This window comes from Nerophis lumbriciformis, linkage group LG22 (assembly GCF_033978685.3).
Source record: "Nerophis lumbriciformis linkage group LG22, RoL_Nlum_v2.1, whole genome shotgun sequence".
Classification (NCBI taxonomy): domain Eukaryota; kingdom Metazoa; phylum Chordata; class Actinopteri; order Syngnathiformes; family Syngnathidae; genus Nerophis; species Nerophis lumbriciformis.
In genome coordinates, this window is record NC_084569.2 from 39,844,959 (window position 1) to 39,859,773 (window position 14,815).

Here is a 14,815-nt window from a genome sequence, read left to right on the forward strand (position 1 = left end):
ATAAGTCTATGGATTAAAAGCAAAGCCTGGCGACGCATGCGCGTTTATCATAACTCTCTCTCTCTCTCTGTCTCTGCCCCTCCCTCACCAATGCTGCTGTTTGTTTTGTTTTTAACCCCTTCTTAACCCTGAACGTACATTGAAAATACACGCAACCCTAACTCAAAATGCCGGACATTTGAGGCATTTAAGAAACTCCGCAAAAGAGGACATGTCCGGTTAAAAGAGGACGTATGGTCAGTTTATCCTAGCCCGTTAGCTGCTAGCATGCCTTGTGTTGTGCCTCGGTGTGCATTGTTTACACAACGTGTGGAAACTCGTTCGGTACACCTCGGAACCGAAACCCCCGGACCAAAACGGTACCGTTACACCTCTAGTAACTAGTATATATATCACTTTTTATAGGATATATTTTACAGACAGAAAGTTACAAGAATGTACACTTTATCCCATGCTTACATCTCATTGTGCAACATGTGAAGGTTCTCAGGAAATGACTGAATGTCTTTTGATTCTAGTAAGACATGTCAATTGTTATGTCAGGTTCGAGACAGGCGTGCACGTCTGATGTTGCTCACATGTGATCCACTGAACGCTCAGGGAGTCTCCCTGTATTTTTGTGACCACTGTGCTTAAATAAAATATTCGATCAACCAGACAAACACTCCCGTCTAGTGATCAGAGGCAGGTGAGCCCCTTGGTCAAGGAACACTAATCAGGAGCAGGTGTGGAGAACAGCGCTGAGACACTTTGGCTGCAAGATCAAAGCAAAACAGGAAGTGGAAGAAGAAACCGAAACATAACATGTCGTTCTGATGGCAATGATGTTTCTTTTCAGGAATACGGTGTTCCCTTCATGGAAACCAGCGCCAAGACGGGAATCAATGTGGAGCTGGCATTTCTGGCCGTCGCCAAGTAAGTGAATAGACTTTTGACTTGCACGTCAAATAGCAGATGTCCTGGTCTGTGCTCGGCAGACAAGCAAACGTCCGTTTTTATCCACTTTTTAAAATGAGCGGTAACCATAGTAACCACGCAGTCACCATAGGACGTCAGTAAGAGTCAAACAGTCGAGATGGCAGCTTTGGATCATTAATGACTTTCAGTGGGTAAGGTTGTATTTTGGCCTTATTCTTGTGAGAATCCTGCGTGTGACTAAAGCTATTTATAATATATATAATATAAATAAAATATATATATATGTATATAATAACAATATGACAAATACTTGTTAATATTTATATTAACAATATGACTAATACTTGTTAATATTTATACTAATATCACTAATACTTGTTAATATTTATAATAATATCACTAATACTTGTTAATATTTATAATAACAATATTACTAATACTTGTTAATATTTATAATAAATAAGACTAAAACTTGTTAATATTTATAATACATCACTAATACTTGTTAATATTTATATTAACAATATTACTAATACTTGTTAATATTTATAATAAATAAGACTAAAACTTGTTAATATTTATAATACATCACTAATACTTGTTAATATTTATCATAACAATATGACTAATACTTGTTAATATTTATAACAATATCACTAATACTTGTTAATATTTATAATAACAATATGACTAATACGTAATATTTATAATAGTATCACTAATACTTGTTAATATTTATAATAACAATATCACTAATACGTAATATTTATAATAGTATCACTAATACCTGTTAATTTTTATAATAACAATATCACTAATACTTGTTAATATTTATTATACATCACTAATGCTTGTTAATATTTACAATAACAATATGACTAAAACGTGTTACTATTTATAATAACAAAATCACTAATACTTGTTAATATTTATATAAACAATATCACTAATACTTGTTAATATTTATAATAACAATATCACTAATACTTGTTAATATTTATAATAACAATATCACTAATACTTGTTAATATTTATAATAACAATATGACTAATACTTGTTAATATTTATAATAACAATATGACTAATACTTGTTAATATTTATAATAACAATATCACTAATACGTAATATTTATAATAGTATCACTAATACTTGTTAATTTTTATAATAACAATATCACTAATACTTGTTAATATTTATTATACATCACTAATACTTGTTAATATTTACAATAACAATATGACTAACACGTGTTAATATTTATAATAACAATATTACTAATACTTGTTAATATTTATATAAACAATATCACTAATACTTGTTAATATTTATATAAACAATATCACTAATACTTGTTAATATTTATAATAACAATATCACTAATACTTGTTAATATTTATAATAACAATATCACTAATACTTGTTAATATTTATAATAACAATATGAATAATACTTGTTAATATTTATAATAACAATATGACTAATACTTGTTAATATTTATAATAACAATATCACTAATACGTAATATTTATAATAGTATCACTAATACTTGTTAATTTTTATAATAACAATATCACTAATACTTGTTAATATTTATTATACATCACTAATACTTGTTAATATTTACAATAACAATATGACTAACACGTGTTAATATTTATAATAACAATATCACTAATACTTGTTAATATTTATAATAACAATATCACTAATACTTGTTAATATTTATAATAACAATATGACTAATACTTGTTAATATTTATAATAACAATATGACTAATACTTGTTAATATTTATAATAACAATACCACTAATACGTAATATTTATAATAGTATCACTAATACTTGTTAATTTTTATAATAACAATATCACTAATACTTGTTAATATTTATTATACATCACTAATACTTGTTAATATTTACAATAACAATATGACTAACACGTGTTAATATTTATAATAACAATATCACTAATACTTGTTAATATTTATATAAACAATATCACTAATACTTGTTAATATTTATATAAACAATATCACTAATACTTGTTAATATTTATATAAACAATATCACTAATACTTGTTAATATTTATAATAATATCACTAATACTTGTTAATATTTATATAATCAATATCACTAATAATTGATAATATTTATAATAACAATATCATTAATACTTGTTGATATTTATATAAACAATATGACTAATACTTGTTAATATTAATAACAATATCATTAATACTTGTTGATATTTATATAAACAATATGACTAATACTTGTTAATATTAATAACAATATGACTAATACTTGTTAATATTTATATAAACAATATGACTAAAACGTGTTAATATGTATAATAACCATATCACTAATACTTGTTAATATTTATATAAACAATATCACTAATACTTGTTAATATTTATATAATCAATATCACTAATACTTGATAATATTTATAATAATATCATTAATACTTGTTGATATTTATATAAACAATATGACTAATACTTGTTAATATTAATAACAATATGACTAATACTTGTTAATATTTATAATAACAATATGACTAATACTTGTTAATATTTATAATAACAATATGACTAATACTTGTTAATATTTATAATAACAATATGACTAATACTTGTTAATATTTATATAAACAATATCACTAATACTTGTTAATATTTATAATAACAATATCACTAATACTTGATAATATTTATATAAACGATATAATTAATACTTGTTGATATTCATATAAACAATATGACTAATACTTGTTAATATTTATAATAACAATATGACTAATACTTGTTAATATTAATAACAATATGACTAATACTTGTTAATATTAATAACAATATGACTAATACCTGTTAATTTTTATAATAACAATATCACTAATACTTGTTTGTTTATTATACATCACAAATACTTGTTAATATTTACAATAACAATATGACTAAAACGTGTTAATATTTATAATAACCATATCACTAATACTTGTTAATATTTATATAAACAATATCACTAATACTTGTTAATATTTATATAAACAATATGACTAAAACGTGTTAATATTTATAATAACAATATCACTAATACTTGTTAATATTTATAATAACAATATCACTAATACTTGTTAATATTTATAATAACAATATGAATAATACTTGTTAATATTTATAATAACAATATGACTAATACTTGTTAATATTTATAATAACAATATCACTAATACGTAATATTTATAATAGTATCACTAATACTTGTTAATTTTTATAATAACAATATCACTAATACTTGTTAATATTTATTATACATCACTAATACTTGTTAATATTTACAATAACAATAGGACTAACACGTGTTAATATTTATAATAACAATATCACTAATACTTGTTAATATTTATAATAACAATATCACTAATACTTGTTAATATTTATAATAACAATATGACTAATACTTGTTAATATTTATAATAACAATATGACTAATACTTGTTAATATTTATAATAACAATACCACTAATACGTAATATTTATAATAGTATCACTAATACTTGTTCATTTTTATAATAACAATATCACTAATACTTGTTAATATTTATTATACATCACTAATACTTGTTAATATTTACAATAACAATATGACTAACACGTGTTAATATTTATAATAACAATATCACTAATACTTGTTAATATTTATATAAACAATATCACTAATACTTGTTAATATTTATATAAACAATATCACTAATACTTGTTAATATTTATATAAACAATATCACTAATACTTGTTAATATTTATAATAATATCACTAATACTTGTTAATATTTATATAATCAATATCACTAATACTTGATAATATTTATAATAACAATATCATTAATACTTGTTGATATTTATATAAACAATATGACTAATACTTGTTAATATTAATAACAATATCATTAATACTTGTTGATATTTATATAAACAATATGACTAATACTTGTTAATATTAATAACAATATGACTAATACTTGTTAATATTTATATAAACAATATGACTAAAACGTGTTAATATGTATAATAACCATATCACTAATACTTGTTAATATTTATATAAACAATATCACTAATACTTGTTAATATTTATATAATCAATATCACTAATACTTGATAATATTTATAATAATATCATTAATACTTGTTGATATTTATATAAACAATATGACTAATACTTGTTAATATTAATAACAATATGACTAATACTTGTTAATATTTATAATAACAATATGACTAATACTTGTTAATATTTATAATAACAATATGACTAATACTTGTTAATATTTATAATAACAATATGACTAATACTTGTTAATATTTATGATAACAATATCACTAATACTTGTTAATATTTATAATAACAATATCACTAATACTTGATAATATTTATATAAACGATATCATTAATACTTGTTGATATTCATATAAACAATATGACTAATACTTGTTAATATTTATAATAACAATATGACTAATACTTGTTAATATTAATAACAATATGACTAATACTTGTTAATATTAATAACAATATGACTAATACCTGTTAATTTTTATAATAACAATATCACTAATACTTGTTTATTTATTATACATCACAAATACTTGTTAATATTTACAATAACAATATGACTAAAACGTGTTAATATTTATAATAACCATATCACTAATACTTGTTAATATTTATATAAACAATATCACTAATACTTGTTAATATTTATATAAACAATATGACTAAAACGTGTTAATATTTATAATAACCATATCACTAATACTTGTTAATATTTATTATACATCACTAATACTTGTTAATATTTACAATAACAATATGACTAAAACGTGTTAATATTTATAATAACAATATCACTAATAATTGTTAATATTTATAATAACAATATCACTAATACTTGTTAATATTTATTATACATCACTAATACTTGTTAATATTTACAATAACAATATGACTAAAACGTGTTAATATTTATAATAACAATATCACTAATACTTGTTAATATTTATATAAACAATATCACTAATACTTGTTAATATTTATAATAACAATATCACTAATACTTGTTAATATTTATTATACATCACTAATACTTGTTAATATTTACAATAACAATATGACTAAAACGTGTTAATATTTATAATAACAATATCACTAATACTTGTTAATATTTATAATAACAATATCACTAATACTTGTTAATATTTATAATAACCATATCACTAATACTTGTTAATATTTATATAAACAATATCACTAATACTTGATAATATTTATAATAACTATCATTAATACTTGTTGATATTTATATAAACAATATGACTAATACTTGTTAATATTTATAATAACAATATGACTAATACTTGTTAATATTAATAACAATATGACTAATACTTGTTATTATTAATAACAATATGACTAATACTTGTTAATTTTTATAATAACCATATCACTAATACTTGTTAATATTTATTATACATCACTAATACTTGTTAATATTAATAACAATATGACTAATACTTGTTAATATTTATAACAACAATCTGACTAATACTTGTTAATATTAATAACAACAATATCACTAATCTTTGTTAATATTCAAGTCACCAAATGTAAAATGGAGTATTGTTGGCACTTCAGGATGTTTCCATCCATCCATCACATTTTTAAATACATTTTTTCATGACAAGACAAAAGTGGGAACAAGAAAGTCTGTTTGCTGTTAAAACAATCTTTTCATTGGTGCCGACATGAAATGTTGCCATGACACGTGAGTGTGGGCAATAACATCATGTTTACACTGGAAATATTACATCTCCTCGCCTTTGCTAACCAAACCAACATGGATTCAATTCCTTTTTGCTTCTTTTCGAAATAAAAGAAAATCAATATTGGCTTTATTTGAACAAAAACTCTTCTGATACATGAAACATCATGGATTATTAATCTAGTGTTAATATCTGCTTACTCTCTGTTCTATCTACACTTGTGTTCAAATGTAATAATCACTTATTCTTCTCTTCTTTGATACTTCTTTGATACTTAAATTTGGGTATGGATCCGATACCAAGTAGTTACAGGATCATACATTGGTTATAATTAAAGCTCTCACGTGTCAAGGGACGTATTTACTGACTTTATGAACAATAAAAAAGACAAAAGATTTTGAGATAATAAAAATATCGATGTAATCATTATAGTATCGACTATATATGGTGTGTATATATATATATATATATATATACTGCTTGACACTCAGCATCAAGGGTTGGAATTGGGGGTTAAATCACCAAAATGATTCCCGAGCACAACCACCGCTGCTGCTCACTGCTCCCCTCACCTCCCAGGGGGTGGAACAAGGGGATGGGTCAAATGCTGAGGGTAATTTCACCACACCGTGTGTGTGTGTGTGTGTGCGTGTGTGTGTGTGCGTGTGTGTGTGTGCGCGTGCGTGCGTGCGTGCGACTATCAGTGGTACTTTTTTAATATATGTATAAAACATGAATAACATAAAATGTATAAAACAATAACATAAAGTATAAAAAACGAATAACAAAAAGTATATAACATGAATAAAATAAAAAGTATAAAACATGAATAACATAAAAAAGTATACAACATTAATAACATGAGTATAAAACACGCATTAATAACATAAATAGTATAAAACATGAATAACAAAAAGTATAAAACATGAATAACATAAATCAGATAAAAAGTATAAAACATGAATAACAAAGTATACAACATTAATAACATAAAATGTATAAAACACTAATAACATAAAAAGTATAAAACATGAATAACATAAAAAGTATACAACATTAATAACATAAAAAGTATAAAACATGAATAACATAAAAAGTATACAACATTAATAACATAAAAAGTATAAAACATGAATAACATAAAAAAGTATACAACATTAATAACATGAGTATAAAACACGCATTAATAACATAAATAGTATAAAACATGAATAACAAAAAGTATAAAACATGAATAACATAAATAAGATAAAAAGTATAAAACATGAATAACAAAGTATACAACATTAATAACATAAAATGTATAAAACACTAATAACATAAAAAGTATAAAACATGAATAACATAAAAGGTATAAAACATAAACAAGATAAAAAGTATAAAACATGAATAACAAAGTATACAACATTAATAACATAAAAAGTATAAAACATGAATAACATAAAAAAGTATACAACATTAATAACATGAGTATAAAACACGCATTAATAACACAGATAGTATAAAACATGAATAACAAAAAGTATAAAACATGAACAACATCAATAAGATAAAAAGTATAAAACATGAATAACAAAGTATACAACATTAATAACATAAAATGTATAAAACACTAATAACATAAAAAGTATAAAACATGAATAACATAAAAGGTATAAAACATAAACAAGATAAAAAGTATAAAACATGAATAACAAAGTATGCAACATTAATAACATAAAATGTATAAAACACTAATAACATAAAAAGTATAAAACATGAATAACATAAAAAGTGTAAAATATAAATAAGATAAAAAGTATAAAACATGAATAAAAGAGACAAAAGATTTTGAGATAATAAAAATATCGATGTAATCATTATAGTATCGACTATATATACTTATGTATATAAGTATAATAATAATAATACAACATGAATAACATAAGTATAAAACAATAACACAAAGTAAAAAAAAAACGAATAACAAAAAGTATATAACACTAATAACATAAAAAGTATAAAACATGAATAACATAAAAGGTATAAAACATAAACAAGATAAAAAGTATAAAACATGAATAACAAAGTATACAACATTAATAACATAAAATGTATAAAACACTAATAACATAAAAAGTATAAAGCATGAATAACATAAAAGGTGTAAAACATAAACAAGATAAAAAGTATAAAACATGAATAACAAAGTATGCAACATTAATAACATAAAATGTATAAAACACTAATAACATAAAAAGTATAAAACATGAATAACATAAAAAGTGTAAAATATAAATAAGATAAAAAGTATAAAACATGAATAAAAGAGACAAAAGATTTTGAGATAATAAAAATATCGATGTAATCATTATAGTATCGACTATATATACTTATGTATATAAGTATAATAATAATAATAAAACATGAATAACATAAGTATAAAACAATAACACAAAGTATAAAAAACGAATAACAAAAAGTATAAAACATGAATAAAATAAAAAGTATAAAACATGAATAACATAAAAAGTATAAAACAATAACACATAAAGTATCAAAATCGAATAACAAACAGTATATAACATGAATAAAATAAAAAGTATAAAACATGAATAACATAAAAAGTATACAACATTAATAACATAAAAAGTATAAAACATGAATAACAAAAAAGTATACAACATTAATAACATGAGTATAAAACACGCATTAATAACACAAATAGTATAAAACATGAATAACAAAAAGTATAAAACATGAATAACATAAATCAGATAAAAAGTATAAAACATGAATAACAAAGTATACAACATTAATAACATAAAATGTATAAAACCACTAATAACATAAAAAGTATAAAACATGAATAACATAAAAGGTATAAAACATAAACAAGATAAAAAGTATAAAACATGAATAACAAAGTATACAACATTAATAACATAAAATGTATAAAACACTAATAACATAAAAAGTATAAAACATGAATAACATAAAAAGTGTAAAATATAAATAAGATAAAAAGTATAAAACATGAATAAAAGAGACAAAAGATTTTGAGATAATAAAAATATCGATGTAATCATTATAGTATCGACTATATATACTTATGTATATAAGTATAATAATAATAATACAACATGAATAACATAAGTATAAAACAATAACACAAAGTAAAAAAAACGAATAACAAAAAGTATATAACATTAATCAAATTAAAAGTATAAAACATGAATAACATAAAATGTATAAAACAATAACACATCAAGTATAAAAATCGAATAACAAAAAGTATGTAACATGAATAAAATAAAAAGTATAAAACATGAATAACATAAAAAGTATACAACATTAATAACATAAAAAGTATAAAACATGAATAACATAAAAAAGTATACAACATTAATAACATGAGTATAAAACACGCATTAATAACACAAATAGTATAAAACATGAATAACAAAAAGTATAAAACATGAATAACATAAATAAGATAAAAAGTATAAAACATGAATAACAAAGTATACAACATTAATAACATAAAATGTATAAAACACTAATAACATAAAAAGTATAAAACATGAATAACATAAAAGGTGTAAAACATAAACAAGATAAAAAGTATAAAACATGAATAACAAAGTATACAACATTAATAACATAAAATGTATAAAACACTAATAACGTAAAAAGCATAAAACATGAATAACATAAAAAGTGTAAAATATAAATAAGATAAAAAGTATAAAACATGAATAAAAGAGACAAAAGATTTTGAGATAATAAAAATATCGATGTAATCATAATAGTATCGACTATATATACTTATGTATATAAGTATAATAATAATAATAAAACATGAATAACATAAGTATAAAACAATAACACAAAGTAAAAAAAACGAATAACAAAAAGTATATAACATTAATAAAATTAAAAGTATAAAACATGAATAACATAAAATGTATAAAACAATAACACACAAAGTATAAAAATCGAATAACAAACAGTATATAACATGAATAAAATAAAAAGTATAAAACATGAATAACATAAAAAGTATAAAACACTAACAACATAAAAAGTATAAAACAATAGAAAGTATAAAACACGAATAACAAAAAGTATATAACATTAATAACATACACATATAAAACATTAATAACATAAAAAGTATAAAACAAGAATAACATAAAAAGTATAAAATATTAACATAAGTATAAAATATAATTAACAAGAAGTATCATAGACAAGAAGTGTTTGCGGCACAAATGTGTTATTGAATATTTGCACGGGGGAGGGGCCAGGTGACACAGGTGGGTTCCTCTCCTATTGTGAGTATACACTCATACTGTGAGTATACACTCTTATCGTGAGTATACACTCTTATTGTGAGTATACACTCTTATTGTGAGTATACACTTTTATTGTGAGTATAGACTCTTATCGTGAGTATACACTCTTATTGTGAGTATACATTCTTATTGTGAGTATACATTCTTATTGTGAGTATACACTCTTATTGTGAGTATACATTCTTATTGTGAGTATACACTCTTATTGTGAGTATACATTCTTATTGCGAGTATACACTCTTATTGTGAGTATACACTCTTATCATGAGTATACACTCTTATCGTGAGTATACACTCTTATTGTGAGTATACACTCTTATTGTGAGTATACACTCTTATTGTGAGTATACACTCCTATTGTGAGTATAAAGTCTTATTGTGAGTATACACTCTTATTGTGAGTATACATTCTTATTGTGAGTATACACACTTATTGTGAGTATACAGTACACTCTTATTGTGAGTATACACTCTTATTGTGAGTATAGACTCTTATCGTGAGTATACACTCTTATTGTGAGTATACATTCTTATTGTGAGTATACATTCTTATTGCGAGTATACACTCTTATTGTGAGTATACACTCTTATCATGAGTATACACTCTTATCGTGAGTATACACTCTTATCGTGAGTATACACTCTTATTGTGAGTATACACTCTTATTGTGAGTATACACTCTTATTGTGAGTATACACTCCTATTGTGAGTATAAAGTCTTATTGTGAGTATACACTCTTATTGTGAGTATACATTCTTATTGTGAGTATACACACTTATTGTGAGTATACAGTACACTCTTATTGTGAGTATACACTCTTGTTGTGAGTATACACTCTTATCATGAGTATACACTCTTATCGTGAGTATACACTCTTATCATGAGTATACACTCTTATCATGAGTATACATTCTTATTGTGAGTATGCACTCTTATTGTGAGTATACACTCCTATTGTGAGTATTAAGTCTTATTGTGAGTATACATTCTTATTGTGAGTATACACACTTATTGTGAGTATACAGTACACTCTTATTGTGAGTATACACTCTTGTTGTGAGTATACACTCTTATTGTGAGTATACACTCTTATTGTGAGTATACACTCTTATTGTGAGTATACACTCCTATTGTGAGTATACACTCTTATTGTGAGTATACACTCTTATTGTGAGTATACACTCTTGTTGTGAGTATACACTCTTATTGTGAGTATACACTCCTATTGTGAGTATACACTCCTATTGTGAGTATACACTCTTATTGTGAACATACACTCTTATTTTGAGTATACACTCTTATAAACACAAATATGACACACTTAATGCTGGGGCCAGACACTAGAAAACACTTTGATGAAGTCCAAGGGCCCCGCGGAGACTTTCACCTTTGGATGCCACCCCAGCACGCAGAGCTCCCTCTGTCCGCCGCACGGCCAGTATGTGACTTCCTGTCGTGTGTGCGTCCGTCTTGTGTGTCCCCCCCCCAGGGAACTGAAGCACAGACACAGCCAGCAGCCTCACGAGCCCAAGTTCCAGATCCAGGACTACATCCAGTCCCACAAGCACAAGACCGCCTGCTGCAGCCTCGTGTAGCCACACACACACACACACTTATACACACTTACATACAGAAGGGGATGAAGGCAGGTGGGGGAGGGGGGATAAGTGCAGCCAATCCAGGCACTAATCCTCCAACGTGAGCGTCGTCCTCTTCCCTGATGAATCTTGTGTGTGAAATGTGATCACCACGCTGTAGAATATGTTGTTGTGCTTTTTGTGTTCCAGGGTTTTTACTTTCAACAATATTTTCAGCTTCTTCACCTGCGTACGCCATGTTGACGGGTGTGTGACGATAAACACTGTGTTTGCAGGTGTGTACGTGTGTGTGTGTGTGTGTGTGTGTGTGTGTGTGTGTGTGTGTCCTCCATAAAAACAAGAATCAAACAGTTTGGTGTCACTTCCTGTCCAAGGAGTGCCACGTTAAATAGAGGTTTGACCTCAGAGGGCCAACAACAACAATAATAATAAAATGTGAACATTTTTATTTACAGTGTGAAATAAAAATCTGTACATTTGACAGAAAAAACTGGCAATCATTTTACTGTGAATTTAATGCTTTTTTCTTTTTTTTTACAGCAAATGAAAAACAGAAGTGGTGTCAAAAAATGTATTTTCATTTGTAACGATTCTTAATCGATTAAAGAAAACATCTAAAATTAAAGCTGCAAGCAGCGCTGGTCGGGCCCGCGTATTTGGCAGGTGCTAGTCCTAAGTGTCCCAATGCTTTTGTCCAGTTTTCGTCCCAAGTGTCCCAATACTTTTGTCCAGTTTTAGTCCTAAGTGTCCCAATACTTGTGTCCAGTGTAGGTGTCCCAATACTTTAGTCCAGAGGTAGTCCTAAGTGTCCCAATACATTTGTCTAGTGGTAGTCCGAAGTGTCCCAATACTTTTGTCAAGTTGTAGTCCTTAGTGTCCCAAAACGTGTGTCAAGTTTTAGTCCCAAGTGTCCCAATAGTGTTGTCCAGTTTTCGTCCAAAGTGTCCCAATACTTGTGTCAGGTTTTCGGCCTAAGTGTCCCAATACTTTTGTCAAGTTTTATTTCCAAGTGTCCCAATACTTTTGTCCAGTTTTGTTCGTAAGTGTCCCAATACCTTTGTCCAGTTTTAGTCCTAAGTGTCCCAAAACTTTTGTCAAGTTGTAGTCCTAATTGTCCCAATACTTTTGTGCAGTGTAAGTGTCCCAATACTTTTGTCCAGTGTAAGTGTCCCAATACTTTTGTCAAGTGGTAGTCCTAAGTGTCCCAATACTTTTGTCCAGTGTAAGTGTCCCAATACTTTTGTCAAGTGGTAGTCCTAAGTGTCCCAATACTTTTGTCAAGTGGTAGTCCTAATTGTCCCAATACTTTTGTGCAGTGTAAGTGTCCCAATACTTTTGTCCAGTGTAAGTGTCCCAATACTTTTGTCAAGTGGTAGTCCTAAGTGTCCCAATACCTTTGTCCAGTTTTAGTCCTAAGTGTCCCAAAACTTTTGTCAAGTTGTAGTCCTAATTGTCCCAATACTTTTGTGCAGTGTAAGTGTCCCAATACTTTTGTCCAGTGTAAGTGTCCCAATACTTTTGTCAAGTGGTAGTCCTAAGTGTCCCAATACTTTTGTCAAGTGGTAGTCCTAATTGTCCCAATACTTTTGTGCAGTGTAAGTGTCCCAATACTTTTGTCCAGTGTAAGTGTCCCAATACTTTTGTCAAGTGGTAGTCCTAAGTGTCCCAATACTTTTGTCAAGTGGTAGTCCTAAGTGTCCCAATACCTTTGTCCAGTTTTAGTCCTAAGTGTCCCAAAACTTTTGTCAAGTTGTAGTCCTAATTGTCCCAATACTTTTGTGCAGTGTAAGTGTCCCAATACTTTTGTCCAGTGTAAGTGTCCCAATACTTTTGTCAAGTGGTAGTCCTAAGTGTCCCAATACTTTTGTCAAGTGGTAGTCCTAAGTGTCCCAATACTTTTGTCAAGTGGTAGTCCTAATTGTCCCAATACTTTTGTGCAGTGTAAGTGTCCCAATACTTTTGTCCAGTGTAAGTGTCCCAATACTTTTGTCAAGTGGTAGTCCTAAGTGTCCCAATACCTTTGTCCAGTTTTAGTCCTAAGTGTCCCAAAACTTTTGTCAAGTTGTAGTCCTAATTGTCCCAATACTTTTGTGCAGTGTAAGTGTCCCAATACTTTTGTCCAGTGTAAGT

General features: G+C 25.8%; 1 protein-coding gene across 2 annotated transcripts in view; it reads left to right on the forward strand.

The window, feature by feature from the left end:
- The window catches only part of LOC133615331 (ras-related protein Rab-37), an 88,249-nt gene extending 75,073 nt beyond the window's left edge, over nt 1–13,176 (forward strand). For both annotated transcript variants that reach the window (XM_061973849.2, XM_061973850.2), the window contains exons 8-9: nt 839–915; nt 12,577–13,176. In XM_061973849.2, the coding sequence (XP_061829833.1) occupies nt 839–915; nt 12,577–12,682 (183 nt within the window). In that variant the 3' untranslated portion in view covers nt 12,683–13,176. The remainder of the gene's footprint in view (nt 1–838; nt 916–12,576) is intronic.
- The last annotated feature ends 1,639 nt before the right edge of the window (nt 13,177–14,815 follow it).